Genomic DNA, 16,980 nt, shown 5'->3' with positions numbered 1-16,980 from the left:
CACACACTCTAGCAGTAGCCAGGTTTTTTCCTCTCTTGGCTGTAGGGATCCAGTGCCTATGAACCAAATCCCAAGAAACAGTTTCTCTAGGCCGCTGCCATTCTGGAACATGGTGCTCTGGGGCTCTCTTTTCAAAAGCCTTTGAGCTTTGCAACTCTGAGGCTGGAGTCCTACTGGTTCTTGTGATGTCCTCATGCCATCGTTTTCTGTTGCCTTCTGAAATACTTAGGGTTAGGGTGGTGCCACGAAAGCTGAAGAACCCAAGTTTGATCGCTGGTACCAAAAATAAATAAATTAAATAAATAAATACTTGGCTTTTTCTTGCTAGTCCTGTCGGTGACCAATTTCTCCTCTGTTCCATCTTAGTGGGCTGCAACTTTACTGGAACTTCCTTTCTAGCCAGACTAAAAACATTTAAAATCATTCTGCTGGGCTCTTTGCTCTTGATCTCAACATAAATCTGGCTAAAAGCCCCCAAAGTAGCCATATCACTGCCTCAACTTTACACTGCTTTGACATTTCTTCTGCCAGATTAGTTAGTCCAGTGCCCTTAATCTCAGTCTCATACAAAGATACAGGCTTGCTAGATACAAGCAAAATGCAGACAAACTTTCTGCCAGGGCACAACACACATTGTCTGGAGTCCAGCAGCCAATATAGTCCTTCCCAGCAGAAACCTCCCAAGCCTGGTCTTTACTGGCAGAATTTTTATCAGCATTCTGTTCTTCTGAGTTCTCACCAGAATCTCCCATCAAATACAGCCCAAGGCATTCTAGGTCTACTTTTTCAGCGAGCATCTCTGAACCTTTCTAAACTTCCCACAAGCCACATGCAAAGATTTGTGAACCACATGGTCAGGTTTAATCACAGAAATGACCCCACTTCTCTAGTACCAAATTCCATCTTAGTTACTTTTCTTGTTGCTGAGACAAAATACCTAACACCAAAGTTAAAGGAGGAAAGGGTTTATAGAGGTTTCAGTCCACAGTCGGCTGGCTCCAAGGCAGCGTGGCTTTGCAGAGGAGAAACAGTTCATGGTGGGCAGAAGGCAGCACAGCTACCTCACTCAGCTTTGTTTCTGTGGTCTTCAGTGGATTGGATGAGGCCCATCCCCACTGGGAGTGCATTCTGTTTCATGCAGTTGAAGGATTCAGATGTTAATCTTCTCGAGACACGTACTCAGATACCAGAAAAGGGGCTGGGGATTTAGCTCAATGGTTCTGTTGCCTTCTTTGCAAGTACAAGGTCCCAAGTTCGATCCCTGGTACAAAAAAAAAAAAGGATACCAGAAATGTGTTTGGTCATATATTCAAGCACCTCACGGCTCTGTCAAGTTACCACATAAGCCACATGTGATGGTACACATAAGAATTCCAGCTACTTAGGAGGCTGAGATAGGAGGATCGCAAGTTTGGGGCTAGCCTGGGCAACTTAGTGTTTTGGTGAGACCCTGTCTCAGAATAAAAATTTTAAAAGCGGTTATCAGGTACCCGGCCTTGAGCCCTGATCTGCAAGGCAATATGTCAGAAGGTGAAAGACACAGAAATAAGACTTAGCAGGGAACTGGGATAGGCTGAGCATGTGGTAAGAACCACAGGCAACCAGGTCTGTAGGTATTTATTGATTATATGGGCATGGGTGAGAACAGGATAAAGGGACTCGCTTGTGTGGCCTCTGGTGATGGCAGCTGACACAGGCCAGGTTTGTAGAAAGGAGGATTAGGCACTTGTGGAACTGACAAAGGTCCGTTACAGTGAACTAGGAACTTCTGAAAACAAGGGGCGGGCAGCTGTGGGGAAGGACTGTGGATTGGAGCTACCCGGTCTTCGCCTGCAGTGTTACCTCACGAGGAGCCCTGCAGCTTCACAGATCAGGACTTAGACCTCGGCCGCAGCCTTTGGCACAGAGCTGTACTGGCCTGCGGCACCGTCCCACGTGCTCCTTCGGTCCGCTCCAAGTACCTTAGAGCCAGTTGTGAGGGAGACGCCTGCCCCTGTTACAGCCTGTGCTGACTCCGCCGTGCTGGTCTCTCCCAAGGGTGGGATGGAGCTCTCTGGCAGAGCACTTGGCTGGCACGTGTGAGGCTCTGGGTTCAACCCCAGTACAGGAGAAAAATTAGCGCATAAAATTGAGTATCACAAACAGCAGAAGTGTAAGTCTGGCGCCGACAACCTAACAGGACCCGCGGTCTGCCTGGTAGAACAATGTGCAGCCACAGAAAAGATGTGGTTGACTCTGGACACATGGCAAACAAACACTTTTGTTTAGAAGTCAGCTAAGCTTTCTAACAACAGTTTGAGGAAGGAACGATTTTTGTCATCATTTTCGCAAATGGAGCGGCGAAAGCAGAGAGAAGTTGTGTAACTGCCCACGGCTGCACCCAAGGGCTGAGCTGGTTTTTAGCCCAGGCCGTTTGGCTCCAGACCCAGTATCCTGAGCCACTGCAGAAGTGCAGAAAGCTGAGTGCCCAGCGGGAGCACCAGGTGATGCCTCTGAAACAGGAGCCCCTCATGCCCGTGAAGTTCTACCTGGTTGTTTTTTTTTTTTAAGCCATCCCGAACAATGTGTGAGTATGTGTAATTAGGGTTTACTCTGGGCATTGTGTTTCTGAGAGTAGGGAAATCTGGATATTGGTTTGAGTTCTTTTCACTGTATATACATTCCGTAGTATTTGGCATTTTTACTGTGAGCGCGACTCAGTTTTAGAAATTAAAACATCTATAGCAGATGCATCGTGTCATATCTACCTACATTGGGATCTGTGCTCCTAACCACCCACCTGTGTGGCTTCTCCCCATGCCCACAGGTGACCCTGGGAGGCTATGGCTTCTCCTTCCGCTATTGCCCAGGTGGCAGACACGTGGCCTACACAGAAGGCAGCAGGAGCCCACATGAGGGGGACCTCGAGTTGATTAGCGTGGACCTACATAAAGGATGTGGTAAGGAGCCAGAGGAGGGGTTTGGGTCCCGAGACATACTTCTCGTTTTGGGCAACTCCAGGGGTTCGCAAGTACGGGCAGCAGGCGGCCGGACACAGAGTCGTGAGGAATCAGAAACATGGCGAGCATCCTGGATATATGAAGGAAATGGGCCCCGAGAACACAGTTCCGTGCTTAGAACTTAGTGTAGCACCAACCACGCAGGACGTGGGGTACTGGCTATTAGAGGGTGTGGGGTCAGCACCAAGGACATCAGGCAGCTGGACCCCAGAGCCCTGCTTTCTAGCGCCTGGGATCAGGACCTGGTGGAGATTGAAGGTGAGAATTGCCTTAGCGTCATCCAGGTGGGGCGGCAGATGTCCGTCTGTGTCTGGAGCACGGCGGTGGTGTTTGGGTGGGAGGTGTCACCTGAATCCCTAGGGAGCGTGGCAGAATGGGAGCCCAGGGCAGATTTCTTGACGCCCTCTTTCTCGGATCACCGAAATCATGGCTGTCCACGTACCCGCCCTTACCCTCCTCCCCGACTGAGCTCCCCAGGGCAGTGGTGGCACCTGTTCCTGCAGCTCAGCGGGCAGGAGGTTGACTGCTTCCACGGAGCTGTGTAAATTATGTGGTTTGGGAGGCAGCAGGAACCCTGTGAGCCGTCTTCCTGGGTCCTCTGTGTTCATTCTGCTCCCTTTGTGGCTTGATAACTCTGCACTGTTATTAGCTCTCACTGTCCCCACCCAGCTCCTGTGTGCGTTTTCAGCATGGAGAAGGGGCCCGCACACAGATGCTGAGAACCCACTGAGTGCGTGAATGAAAGAGGAGTAGGTGGGGAGTGGGCCGGTGAGAGAGAGGGTGCAGATGCTCGTGACCATGGGGAGAGTGAGGGTGACTAGAGACCAGAGATGACTAAGGAGTGAAGGTTAAGTGAGTGAGATACTTCCCACGGCTGGATAGTGAGTCCAGGCGTGCCGCTGAGGGAAAGGAGGGGTGGTGGACATGGACGCGTCAGAGTGGAGCGTCCAGACGGAGCTGCCGCCTCTTCCCCTCCCTCCCAGGGCCCTCCCGCCGCAGTGACCTCCAGACCCTGGGCTACTGTATGCTGAAGTGGCTTTACGGGTCCCTGCCGTGGACAAACTGCCTGCCCAACACCGAGGAGATCGTGAAGCAGAAGCAGAAGTGAGTGGAGGGGCGGCCGAAGCCAGCACTGTCTGCCCCTCGGGTGGGGGAGGAACTTAGATTCCAGCGGCGAGCAGGAAGGAAGGAGAGCTCGCGTCCCCCAGAGCCGACTTCTCCGTGACCTCGGGTGTGCGATTTTCCCTCCATTCCTGCGAGCAAGAGAGGCGGGGTCTCCGGGGCCTTGCCGCGATTCAGGGGAGTCAGACACAGGCGCAGCAGGTAGCGCAGGGCCTCAGGTACTTCTTGTGCTGACACCAGGATTCCTTCCGTCGTCGACATGCGGGCTACCTGCAGGTTGGGCCCAGGCCTGTCATAAGCATCCTCCACCCAGCTGCCCGATGGCCACGCCGGCAGTATCTGTGCCTTTGCCTCTGCTTATAATACCTCGCAGTCTCACCAGTTGTACTTTGAGCATTCAGCACCAAGGACAGCACACAAAGTGGGCAGCTGCCGGGGAGGGACTGGCCAGCACTGTGGGACAGCGGGAAAGCTTAGCTTTAGATGAGTTTCAGGACTACATGGCAAGGGCTCTACTGTGGTGCCGGTTCAACAACAAGACAAGGACATTTGTCCAGAGGGAAACTGCAAGGGTCCCAGCGGGTAGAGCTAGGATCTGGGGCAGACATAACCATAACCATTGCCCCAGGGTCAACTAGGCAGGGTTTATAAGGAGGTGACCGGCTGTCTGCGTCTGAAGGAGTGAAGTCCAGATGGTCTCAGACCCTGGGGCTGTCTCAGCATCTGTCAGCCGGGGCCCCAGGAGAAGACGAGGTCACCTGGGAAGGTGCACACAGCAGGAAGAGGGCGACTCCCAGTGTGTGGCATCAAGACTGCCGGTTCTCGGCATGCTGTGTCCCTTGTTCCCAGCGAGCCTAATTCACTTCATTTTGTCTCCTTTGTGGCTCCCAGCTCCTTTTTATCAACAGTAGAATGCCACTGAGACACATTTACCATATATTCTACTAATCTCTTTAGTGTATTTGTACCCTTAAAACTGTGTGGTAGCCCTGCTGTGTGTCTTTTGCATAAATGATGCTCGCTATGAATTTCATCTGTTCCTGGCTCTTTTCACGCAATGCTGTGTTTTTCGACTTCCGCTGTATCGTTGTACATTACTGACTTCGCTGTCTCTGACTCCTGTTTCTACCTCAGTCTTACATAAACATGCCTGGGACCTAGGACGGTATGTGGTAGTCCTGTGTGTGCTTAACTTGCACCAGTGATGGCACAGTAGGGCTCGCAGCAGCAGCCCAGGGGTTTGCCTGGAGTGGGGAGAGCACCGGACTGCGTATGCTGTGTCCCTTCCTAGACACGGGTGCCTGTGATACAGTTCAGTTTACAAATCAGGCACGATATGCGGTTAACAGTATCCAGTAATAAAATACAACAGTCACAACAATGTGCTGCAATAAAACTGAGTAAATCTCTCTCCCTCTGTGTCTGTGTCTCTGTCTGTCTGTCTGTCTCTCTTTCTTCCCCGCTGCCTTTTATTCTGTTCTCACCCTTTTTCTTACTGATCACAGCAAACAAAACCACAGTTAAGGGGAAACTACTGTATGCTCTGAATCTCACTGTGTTCCTCAGTTTCTTTCGCTCAGTGCCGTGATTTTAAACTTCAGCTGCATTGCTAGTGCACTACTCCCAAATACTCCTCCAGTCTTCTTCGCTGAGAGGTGTCTGCCCCTGAGAACTGTGTGATGTCATTGGTGTGTGCTTGATTGGCATAAAAAGGGTCATCCTTGGATTTCCGGAGCCCAGCGAGCCGTTCCCCACCCCACTGCTCCATCAGACCTCCTGCTTAGCGCTGCTCACGGAAGGGCTGTGCCCCATCACGCTGGCCTGCTGATGCCATGACCTGTTTGCGGACGGCATCTGTGCCCTGTCCTGGGCCCTGGGGACACAGGAGTAAGGGACATGAGTCCATGCCTTTGGGGAGCTCACAACCCAGTGGGACAGACAGTGGGACTGTCGGAGTGCGGCTCAGTGGCAGGAGTGGCAGGAGTCAGCTCCTGAGGGGCAGTGAGGCTTCCCGTGGGGCAGGAGGCCACCTCGGTGTGGCCCTGAGCTGCTGCGGAAAGGGGCGAGGCAGGCAGAGCGGGGCCTTCGGCGCCCAGCTCCACAGGCAGCCTTGATCAGAAGCCTGTCTTGGGACCAGCTGGAATCCGAGGCATTGCGCTGAGTTCTCGGAATTTACTTTTACAGCGATTTTCCAGTGATACAAGATGGTGCTGGTTTTCTGCTCTTTTGAAATGAAGCCAGGTGGAAACCACGAGTCCCAGAGTCAGCACAGGTGTGAACGTGTGCGAAGCGTGGCCACGCTGCTTGTCGGGTTAGGGACACGCACTGCCACGGGGCACCCAGGGCACTGCAGCTCAGTCAAGGCAGGCGACTGCCCCTCCGGAGGGAGGGGGGCAGCCTGGACCCCTCAGCCTTGCGCGACCTTCTTGGGTCCCTGGCTGTGCTGCCACTGCCTCCCAGCAAGAGCACACGCATGTGGTGGCCCCAACCAGGACTTCTGGGCTGGGAGGAAACGCGCAGCAGGAAGCAGCCAGAACAGGCCCTGGTGTGAGGATGGAGGTAGCTGGGGACCCGGGAGCAGAGGGAGGCACCTGCCCCTGGCACAGGCCACCGGAAAGTGCTACCTCTTGTGTGTTGTACTCATTTGTTCCGTCCTATATCAAAAATGAATAAGTAGCTGCGGGTGAATGGAGAGCTCAGCCACTTTCCTGGCTGCTGGAAGGTGTCATCGTGGTGCCTGGTCCCCGTCTGTAGAAAGCACCAGGCCTCCCAGGCAGGGAGGAGGCGCGGTTTCGAGGCACCTCTCTGAACTCTTGTTCATTCAGTCCTGCAGTTATGCAGTAACAGAAGGACCACAAGGGGCCCTGCTGTGACCTGCACACTCTCTGGCCTCTGAAGTGTCCTCCTTCGGGCCGCGTGACTGGTGTGGAGGCTTTGTCCAGTCAGCCCACAGGGGTTTGTGTGTCTTTAGACGTGACGGAATGAATAAATAAGCACGACACAGTCCAGGTCCCACAGGCTCTCTGCTGTGTGTGCCCTGGCAGAGCGCAGACGGGTGTTCGCACGGCAGCAGCGGTGGCTCTTAAGGTGACTCCCGACAGAAGCACACGTCCAGCAGGGTGACGGGGCTGGGTGCGGCTCAGTGGCAGAGCCTGGCCCAGTATGCATGAGGCCTTGGTTTGACCCCTGGTGCCGTAGAAAGACCGGGGTTGATTCCTGCTTGGTTGACGATAGTGTTGTGGCCGGAGCCTGGCGGGACCCCCGTGGTGCCGCCCCGGGAGCAGCAGCTCCAGATTGGCCAACTCAGCGGCCACAGCACATCTTTTCCTTGCCACTGATTGACGATTGGCTGGTTGATGTGCTGGGGATCAGACCCACCATGGCCTCGCACATGGTGGGTGAGTTCTTTGCCTCTGAGCTGTGCCCCCAGTCTTCACAGCAAATCCACAGAACGCAGCTGGCTGTCAGGAAGAAGTCCATATGCACAGTGGTCTCCCAGCGAGGCATGCTGGCTCACACCTGTAACCCCAGCATTCTGAGAGGCTCAGCAGGAGAATCACAAGTTTGAGCCCAAGCTGGATGATTTAGCAACTTCGTAAACACTTGTTTCAAAAGAAAAGATATAAAGGGCCAGGGACGCACCTCAGTGCAAAGGCCCTTTGTTCACTCAGTGCCCCTCATAAGGAAAAAACATCGCTGTCCTTTCCCTAAGTGACACATGCTTCTGTCCCTTCAGGTATGTTGACAACCCAGAGCCACTCGTGGGACTGTGCAGTCACCGCATTAGATCCTCAGGTAAGTCCCGAGGGGGTAGGGGACGGGTGAGCCCTGAACGGGTCCTGGCAGATTACCGCTGTAATATGTGTCCGCTGTAAGGGAGAGAAAACTCTTTTGTTTCCCCCTTGAGTTTATTGGTACATTTTAGGTATACAGTGCAGTTGTATTCATCGTTGGGATCTTGTGCCTTTACGTGACAGATCTTGGTTCTTATTTTTTCCCCATACCCCTTCCCTCCCTTCACCTCCTCCACCCTTCCCTATTTACAAAGACTTTGTTTCCATTTTTTTCCTGTTCTCATATTTTTTCTTTTCCATTCTTTCCTTTCCCTTACCACCTCCCCACTCCTTTAGACCTTTTCTTCCTATTTCACCTTATCAGTTATACAATTTGAGCCTTAATTACACTTTTAGCTTTTCACAGCAGAAACTATTCAGTATTTACACACGTGTGTCCTATTTATTTCACTTAAGAGTATGGCCTCAGTGTGCATCCACTTAGCTATAAATGTTTCTAGTTTCTCGTTCTTTATGGCTGAGTTAGAGAGAAAATTATTCAAAACACTTCCTAACCCTCTGAACAACAGCAAAGCACAAAGAGTACACATGGAATCAACTTTATATATAGTAGTCTGCAACTTTTCTCTTTTTTTCCCTTTCTTCCTTTGAGACAGCATTTTCCTGAGTTGCTCAGTCTGGCCCCAAACTCAGGGTCCTCCTGTCTCAGCCCAACAAGGGGCTGGGATAACAGGTGTGAGCTACCACGCCTGCCTTTTTCTGTTTTTGTTTTTCTCCTCTGAGAAGATTATATTGGAGATGTTCTATGTGGGTGTGTGTAGAATTTTGTCAGTATCTTTAAAATTGTAATAAAATACACAAAACATCAGTCTTTTTATTTTTTTGGTGTGGGGATTGAGTCCAGGGTCTTGCACATGCTGTATCACTGAGCTACTTCCCCAGCTTGGTATTTTAAAGACGGATCATGGCTTATTAGTCATAAAGTTAATTCACTGGGTCAATAACAGCATTAAAAACGTCAATGCTAGGCCTTGGTGATGCACGCCTGCAGTCCTGGCACTGGGGAGGCTGAGGGAGGAGGATCACCACGAATTTTAGGCCAGCCTGGCTCCACAGTGAAGCCCTGTCTCAAAAAACAACAGCAAAAACATTGAAAAGAGTAGACAAAAATATGAAATCGGTTCAAATCGGGACTCAGTGACTCATGCCTCGACCCCCTAGCTCTGTGCTGATGTTGACCCCGCCGCTGGTTAGTTGGATCTCTCAGACTAAGTGGAGCAAGCAGGAGGGGCTCAGGGGCCGGCGCCCAGGAACTCCCATCCCCTTGGCGTACTGTGCTAGGTGCCTCCATCTGATGTTTTGCCAGTGTTGCTGAACCGTAAGCATCGCTAGCAGAGCAGCAGAGAGGAAGCAGCGTGGGGCAGATGGGCACTGCGGGTGACACCCTGGGCCTCGTGCCAGCCCCGCCCAGCCCCTTGGGACAGCCCCAGACCCTGCCCTGGGGTTTCCTCTCATCCTCCCCGTGCCGGGGTGTCTTGACCACAGAGGCGCTGCAGCAGTACCTGAAGGCGGTGATGGCCCTGAAGTATGAGGAGAAGCCGCCCTACACCATGCTGAGGAACGGTCTGGAAGCCCTGCTGCAGGATCTGCGGGCGTCGGCCTATGACCCCCTCAACCTCCAGCTGGTGCCCTAGGCGGAGCCCAGGTGAGGGCATGGGTCAGCCCCCGGGCACCCCGGGTGTCTGCACCTCTGGCGCGGTGGCCTGTCCCTCGGCTGAGCGCGGCTGTCTGAGAGCTACAGGCTGGGTCTGTCACGCGTTCTGGGGGAGCTCGCAGCAGGCCTGTGTTCAGGGCCTTGCAGACAGCACCGAGGCGCTTCTCTCTGTCCTCTTCTGTCCCCTCTGGTATTTGGCCATTCCCACCCCTCTGTCCCCGCCTCACAGGCACTGCTGCCTCTGCCCTGTGGTCCGCTGTGCTCTCCCACAGCTCCTCCTGTTCTCTGTAAGCCGAGGAATCTGCAGCCCTAGACTCGACCAACTGACCAACTGTGGACCCAAAATATTCCCAGGCTGCCTCTGTACTGAATGTGCAGTCGATTCTCACTGTTCCCGAAACTGCTCCCTCAGGGCTGTCCCTGCACGGGTGTCACAGGAATCCACACCCGATGTCCAGTCCATGGGAGGGGGGCAGCCTGGGGTCCTGGAACACATCCCGGAGACCCTGAGGCCGCCGTCCCCACCCCCATCCCCCGCCCGCGCTCCCGGGCTGCTCTGCAGTGGGGCTGTGCCGTCCAGATGCCCTCCAGACGCCCTCCAGCACCGCCAGACTGGCCGGGAGGTTCAGGCCACAGATCAGTTCCACTCAAGTGGCCGCGGGTGGGGCAGGGCAGTGTGTCCTGAGCGGGAGCTTCCCCAAGCCCCTCTCCACCGACTTCATTTCCGTCGCTGTACTTGGTTCCAGTCAGAGCCCCATGTTTGTCTAACTCGGGGCCCCGTGCCAGCGGAGACCCACCCGCCAGGTGTCACCAGGGAACCGTTGAGAACGCCTGGTCGGGGTCTCCTGAGCAGCACGGCCCAGGTGGCGTCCGCCTGCTTTGCTGTCGTCTTCTGGCAGCGCGTGGACCACAGGTTTCTTCTGCGAGATGATGCAGTGCACTCAGTGCCTGCACAGAGCCAGGAATGCAGCACTAGGGCCGAGGGCTCTGCGCTGTCCACGGACCCCCTCAAGAAGTGAAGGCGGAGCCAGGCTGGTGGCACAAGCCTGCAGTGCCAGCATCCAGGAGGCGGATGCAGGGGTTTCCCAGAGTCCAGGCCAGTCCGGGCTACACAGTGAGACCTCGTCTCAAAAGTGAAGTTATGACCGTCTCTGCCACCCTGGTGTCCGTGTCTCTGTTCCGGCCCAGCTCAAGGCGAAGGCCCCATGGGTGTTCACCAACAAGGCACCGCCTGTGTGAGAAGCCCGGATGGACCCCACTGCCGAGCAGGGAGGGCATGGAGACCTGGGTCAGGGCCTGAGCCTGCTTCCGGCTCGGGGAAGTCTGGCCTGTGTAGCACAGACACCAAGGCTAGGGAAAATGATACGGATTCACCAAGAATGGACATTTTGAGCCTTGGAATTAGCAGTCCTTTTCACAATCACTGGTACCTGCTTTCTCCCTGGTAGCCACGCACTCAGTGACAGGTCCATCCCTTGCTCAGGACTTAAAGCCATGTTCTTGAATAATGATGGTGGCACTCAGCCAACCCTATCCTCCCCCGCACACCATCCGCGAGTGCCACCTGCCTCCTCCCCTCTTGTTCTAGAACAGGCCGAGGCACCTTGTCCCTGCCATTCCAGCGGTCTGGAGCGCTGCACCCTCGTACCCAGCTGTCTCCTCTTCCTCATCTGAGGCTGGGGGGGTCATCCCAGTGAGACACATCCTCACTGCCCGCCACAGTGACCGTCACCTGCTCCCTGAAATCACGGCTCCCCGCTGAAGGGACCCCTGTTTGACATGCAGGGCCTCCACACCCTTCCTGCAGACTGTAACTGCCCACGGCTCCTGCCCTCTTGCCCATGGCTGTGTCCCCGGTACCTAATAGCAGCCTGGCATGAAGAAGCGGCGGGCAGAAAGGGTGCACCGTGGAGGAATTCAACTCCAGTAGCCATTTGTCTTGTTTTCCAGAACTTCCACCCTGCAGTTTGAAATAGAAACAGAAATGAAGCAATGTGAGTCAAGGCCTGCTGTTCTAGAAAGATCCCTGGAATGTGCATCCCGCCCCTTCCCCAGTGCCGATCCATTCGGGGCCCTGAAGATGTGAAGCTCCCCTTCTCAGCAGCCGCCGGGGCTGAGGATGAAGACTCCCAACTCAGCGCGCTGCCCCTTCCTGAGACCTTCCTGGTCCCACTGTGCTTTAATAGTAAGCCATTTTCTTGAGCACTGGGTCTTTCATTCATTTATTCCAACTTCTCCACCCTGGCAGAACATGGTTACAGCCCAGGCTTCGTGGGAGTCTGAGGTGAGGGAATCACTGAGCCCGAGTTTGAGGTCAGCCTGGGCCACACAGACCCCATCTCAATGAAGACAACGTTCCCATCTGTTCATTCCGACTTTAATGCACGTCCATATCCGTTTAGTGTCGTTTGTCCATCCATCCACCCTCCGGTCCGTCTTGCACCAACCCACCCTCCCTCTCATTCATGTCTGTAGACTCCTGCATCACCCCCAGCCCTCCATCCTTCCATTCAACCATCCATGCGTCCACTTCCTTGTTCTTCTGCTCCCTTACCCTTTCTCTCTTTCATACATTCACCCTTCCTTTCATTCACGAAGTACTCATCAGGGGTTTTGTGTTGGTGAGTTTTCCACCACTGCGATGCAGTGCCTGAGGCCGGCTGCAGGAGAAGAGGTTCGCTGGGCTCCCAGTTCTCAAGGTTCACAGGCGTGGTGCCAGCTCACGGCAGAGGGCAGAACCATCATAAAACAAAGTCAGAGGTGACTCAGCAGTCCGGCTTTATAGCAACTTGCTCTCGGGGAAGTAACTCCAGGTCCCCCAAGACCTCCCTCCATCCCTTCCCATGTCCCGCTCCAGTGACCTAAGTACCCCGCCTCTTGACCTCGCCACGCTGGGCACACAGGGACACACGATACCAGACACCACGTTGGAGCCACAGCAGGCCCTGTGAGGAGAGCACGGCAGCTGGAAGAGGCCGAGAAGGCAAGACCCGCTGCAGTCCAGGAGCTGGTGCTGCAGTCCAGGAGCTGGTGCTGCAGTCCAGGAGCTGGTGCGGATAAAGGAGACCACACTTCCCTTCACGCGGGCTGGGGAAGCTCAGGGCGCGCAGGGATGGAAGGCGCTGGGTTCCTTGGGGAGATGTGGACACAGGGCAGTGGAGCTGGGAGGCTGTAGCCGGGTTCCCTGTGTGTGTGAGGTGTTGGCTGGGCGGTGGGGCAGAGAGGAGAAGGGAGAGCCAGGAGGGTAGGGTCAGCAGTTGGTGGGTGATTAGGTTGGAGGTGGAATGAAGGAATGGGTGGAGACGACCCCACCTCGGGGTTTTTCATTTTGACAGACGGGTTTTCTAACCGGTGGACGTAGACGCCAATACTGTAGCACCAGTGTTTTGCAAAAAAGATTTGAAAAAAAAATACTGAAAACCGATCATCAGAGATTCATTTTAAAGCTCAACTCCGCGTAATCAGTAGGTGTTAGAGGGATTTATAGGACAGGAAGGAGGAGGAGCTGCCTGTTGGTGGCCGAGGAGCAGGGGAAGTTACTGAGTCCTTGCGCGGCACCAAGGTCACTGCACATGTGCGAAGGCCGCGTGCTGCTGGGCTCGAGCTGGTAGCGGAAATGCCCTTGACCCAGCGAGCTGCTGCTTCCGCTCGTGCCCGTCTTTCAAAGGTCAGCTTCACTGCCCTTGAGTGGGATCTGGGGGCATTTTCTGGAAAAAAAAAAAAAAAAAGCTAAGCAAATTGCTGTGTAAGGAATTTGTGTCCTGGTGTGTCTTTTTTTTTTTTTTTTAAGTTTCCTTTACTCTTAGTCCCTGTTTGCAGTACACGGTGATCGCGTTCCTTGTGTGGAGTCGTTGCAGGGACAGCACCTCAGTTCTCCTCATAGCCTGTTCCTTTCCCCTGCCGCCTCTCCTCTATCTCTTGATCCCCTTCACTTTTGCGAAAGATCTTACCTTTCTGTTCCCTGTCATCTTCCTATCATCTATTTTTAATTTTGCTCTTTATTTATATTTTTATTTTCCGTGAGCTATTTAAAGTTAAATAGCCATGAGCCATTTAAAGTTGTGTCTGATTTAATTTCAATTAACATTACAGTCTCCAGGTGCATCCAGTTTGCTATAAATGACTCGTCTTTTTTGTTTTTGTTTTTTTCGGTACAAGGGATCAAACTCAGGATCTTGATCAGTTTGTCTTTCTTTACATCTCTTTTTTATTTCTTTTTCTTACCCAATCAGCTGCTCAAGAAAGAGTTGATGGAGAGCCGGGGATTTAGCTCAGTGGTTCTGCCACCTGCCTTACAAAGCTCAAGGTCCTGAGTTCGATCCCTGGTACCCCCACAAAAAAAGAGAGAAAAAAAAGGAATAAAAGTTGATGATGTTCATGTTTGGTCAAGAAACATAATTTCAAGTCATTAATCAAGAGATGCATCGCATCCTGAGGACTGGAACATAAGCTGTGCCCACCTAGTGTGGGGAAATGGAGGGGCAGGGACCCACACAGTGACGTTTACGCTGGCACCCGGAGAACACACCGGCTTTTGGAGCTGACGTCTGTCCTCGAAAAGGAATGCTCAGTGCAAACCAATGCGAAGAAGTTGGATGTGCCTTTTAAGAAGTGTAATGCAGTGTGAAAGTGTTTCCCAGGACATAGCAACTGCAAGGAGTTCGCTAAGCAAATCCTGCAAACTCAGGGTGCTAATTAAAGAGAATCTAGCCATAAAAAACAAAGAAGTATGCAGCTTACACACTTAGCATTTATTTCAGATGAACACGGAATAATGATGCTAAATCATAAAAAACAATCAAAGAAGTATGCAGCTTACACACTTAGCATTTATTTCAGATGAACACGGAATAATGATGCTAAAGTGTGCAGGTCAGGGCCAGGCAGCGGCTGAGTGTGGGACTGTCCCTGCAGGCGGTCAGGAGGAGCAGGCCAGTGGGGTGATCACCGCCTGGGGAGGAGGAACAGGAGGGCTGAAGAAGCCTGCAGCCTCACAGCCCAGCAACAGCCTTGGCTAGGCCTTGGGCAGCAGTGAGAGCCGCCCTGCAGAAGCCCCCCTGGGCTGGGGTGGCAGGCCCCGGACTCCATGCCAGTGCGGCCCTGGGTGTTGGGCAATGCCCTCTGCAGACCCAGCCCCGGGGGCTTTTTGGGAATTGCTTCCCTGTGCCCACAACAGCCTGGGAGTCAGGTTCATTGTGTGCATTTGACAGATCAGGGGACTGAGGAGTAAAGTCACCTCTCAAAGGCTGGGCTGAAAGGGGAGCTGGGTGTCCTGCCAGCTGGGACCCTGGTGACGTGGAGAATGGCCCGCTTGGAGAAGCCTGGGCACTGCATGGCGTCACTTGCAGATGATGATCTCTGCGTACTCCAAGCTGCTGGGGTCCCCCTGGTCCCAAGGCTCCCGGGGCCTCATCCCGTGGAAGCTGAGGGAGGCGTAGTGCAGTTCCCGCTCCTCTTCCCCGGCATAGGCCGGGGCCCCTTGAGGGGGGTCTGCCTTCTGGGGACCCTGAGTGGGTGAGAGCAGGGCATCAGGCAGGGAACGGGGAGATCGAGGAGGACAACAGCAAGGCTGGAAAATGAGCATTTGTCTCCTCCCTCCGTTCCACCAACCGCCTGGGCCCTCTCATTCCTGTCCCTTCCACAGACATCTGTTACTAATGATGGTGCCGCTTGGCCACTGACTGCCCATTTCATAAGATCTCCACAGAAGCCCACTGGGGAAACACTGCCCATCCATTTCCCAGATGGAGACACTGGTGCTAAGGAAACAGGCACACACCTCACCTGTAGTGAATGGTCAGCCCAGAGTCCTGCCAGGACCCTGGAGTCCACCCCGCTGCCCCGAGGCACAGCTCCCCTGCCCGCCCTGCACTCTCGGGGCAGCAGAGCAGACCCCACAACACCCCTCACCTACGCAGCAATGAGCAAGGACAGCAGGCAGGACCGTGGCCCCCAGGTCAGTTACTGTCTAACAGCCAGGTGTGACAGGTGCGCAGGGGAGGGGCGGAGCACAGACAGCAGGGTTGGCTCAGCCCGCACAGCCCCGGGCAGCTCTGGGCTGCTCAGACTCAGGTGGACACGGTGGGGCCGCTGTGCTGGGCGCCCAGGGGACAGAGGACGCCGTGCAGTGAAAGCTGCGCCTGGCCCAAGGCGGGGTGGACCCTTGGTGCAGCTGTGGGGAGGGGGCCTCTCCCTGCAGCCCTGGCCGCGTCCTGCTGGACAGAAGCATCGCTGACCCCAGGGAGCTGCAGGCCAGTCCAGCTGTTTGGCTGCTGTGATGTGGCAGCAGTTTGGCCTCTGGAGCAGCAAAGGTGACTAAGGTCAGTCACGGGAGTGCACACTGTCAGAGTGACCGGCCACCAACACAGCCCTGGGCCACAGGCTCGGGTGGCTTCCGTGTGGGCATCGCTCCCTGTGGGTTGTCACCATGGTGCTGACAGGACTGAGCGCCCCCTGTGTCCGCTGCTGGGAGAGGAGAGCCCTGAGCTCACTCCTGCTCCCTCAGACCTCTTCCCTTGGCTGACTTTTATGTGATCTTTATTTTAAGCCCTGGGGACGGCAGTGGGGAAACAGACAAGTGGTGGTCAGGCCTGGGTCTTTGACTGGGCTTAGAGAAGGAGCTCGGCCTGAGGTGAGGCTCTGGCTGCTGGATTGAGCTATATCCTGGGGACACAGGAGCCAAAGCCGATGTGGGCATCAGGAGTCTTGAAGCCATCAGGGCAAGGGAGCAGGGAGGGCCCGTGCATGGAGAGCTCCTCACTCACCCTGCACACAGGACGAAGGGCACGGGGTGAGTCCTCCCCAGAGGCCACCGTCCTGGTGTCTTCCTTCCTGTGGGTCTTCGTGCTGAGAAAGGAAGGCAGGACCTTGCACCACCGCTGCCTCGGAGCATGGAGTGGGCCTGCTGGTGCCTGCTGAGCCAGCTACACCCCAAGGCCCACCGAGACGGGAGGACACGCCAAGGGGTTGGGCACAGACCCTGCTCTCATCACGGGGAGAGGTCCAGAACCCACAGCCACACTGGCCACTCCCTCCCAGCTGGGCCTGTGTGGGGTCCCGGGGGTGGATGCCTCCCCCATATGCTCCTCCTGCCCCCACATCCCTCACCTGGAGAAGGCAAGGGCGGCACAGAGAGAACAGCAGAGCCCCCCCCCCCGAAGGGGTTGGGCAGCCCCTGCTCTCATCACGGGGAGAGGTCCAGAACCCACAGCCACACTGGCCACTCCCTCCCAGCTGGGCCTGTGTGGGGTCCCGGGGGTGGATGCCTCCCCCATATGCTCCTCCTGCCCCCACATCCCCCTCCTGGAGAAGGCAAGGGCGGCACAGAGAGAACAGCAGAGCCCCCCCCCCC

General features: G+C 54.8%; 2 protein-coding genes across 9 annotated transcripts in view; one reads left to right on the top strand and one right to left on the bottom strand.

Moving 5' to 3' along the window:
- The window catches only part of Vrk3 (VRK serine/threonine kinase 3), a 32,665-nt gene extending 18,648 nt beyond the window's left edge, over positions 1-14,017 (top strand). For 2 of the 8 annotated variants that reach the window (XM_010640674.3, XM_010640673.3), the window contains exons 11-15: positions 2,807-2,939; positions 3,983-4,103; positions 7,858-7,916; positions 9,461-9,620; positions 11,580-13,612. In XM_010640674.3, coding sequence (XP_010638976.1) covers positions 2,807-2,939; positions 3,983-4,103; positions 7,858-7,916; positions 9,461-9,609 — 462 coding nt within the window. In that variant the 3' untranslated portion in view covers positions 9,610-9,620; positions 11,580-13,612. Of the gene's footprint in view, positions 1-2,806; positions 2,940-3,982; positions 4,104-7,857; positions 7,917-9,460; positions 9,621-11,579; positions 13,613-13,861 lie in introns of those variants that run through there. The other 6 variants (XR_004518031.1, XR_783593.3, XR_783594.3 and 3 more) reach the window with 6 other exon arrangements.
- A 1,574-nt stretch (positions 14,018-15,591) lies between these two features.
- The window catches only part of LOC104873815 (sialic acid-binding Ig-like lectin 10), an 8,883-nt gene continuing 7,494 nt past the window's right edge, over positions 15,592-16,980 (bottom strand). Inside the window, 2 exon segments of the mRNA XM_033765913.1 lie at positions 15,592-16,292; positions 16,394-16,475. Coding sequence (XP_033621804.1) covers positions 16,286-16,292; positions 16,394-16,475 — 89 coding nt within the window. The 3' untranslated portion in view covers positions 15,592-16,285.

Source organism: Fukomys damarensis, unplaced genomic scaffold (assembly GCF_012274545.1).
Source record: "Fukomys damarensis isolate Sample0158 unplaced genomic scaffold, DMR_v1.0_HiC HiC_scaffold_19, whole genome shotgun sequence".
In the NCBI taxonomy this organism is placed as follows: Eukaryota; Metazoa; Chordata; class Mammalia; order Rodentia; family Bathyergidae; genus Fukomys; species Fukomys damarensis.
The sequence above is the reverse complement of the archived record's forward strand: the minus strand, read 5'-3'. Positions and strand labels throughout refer to the sequence as shown.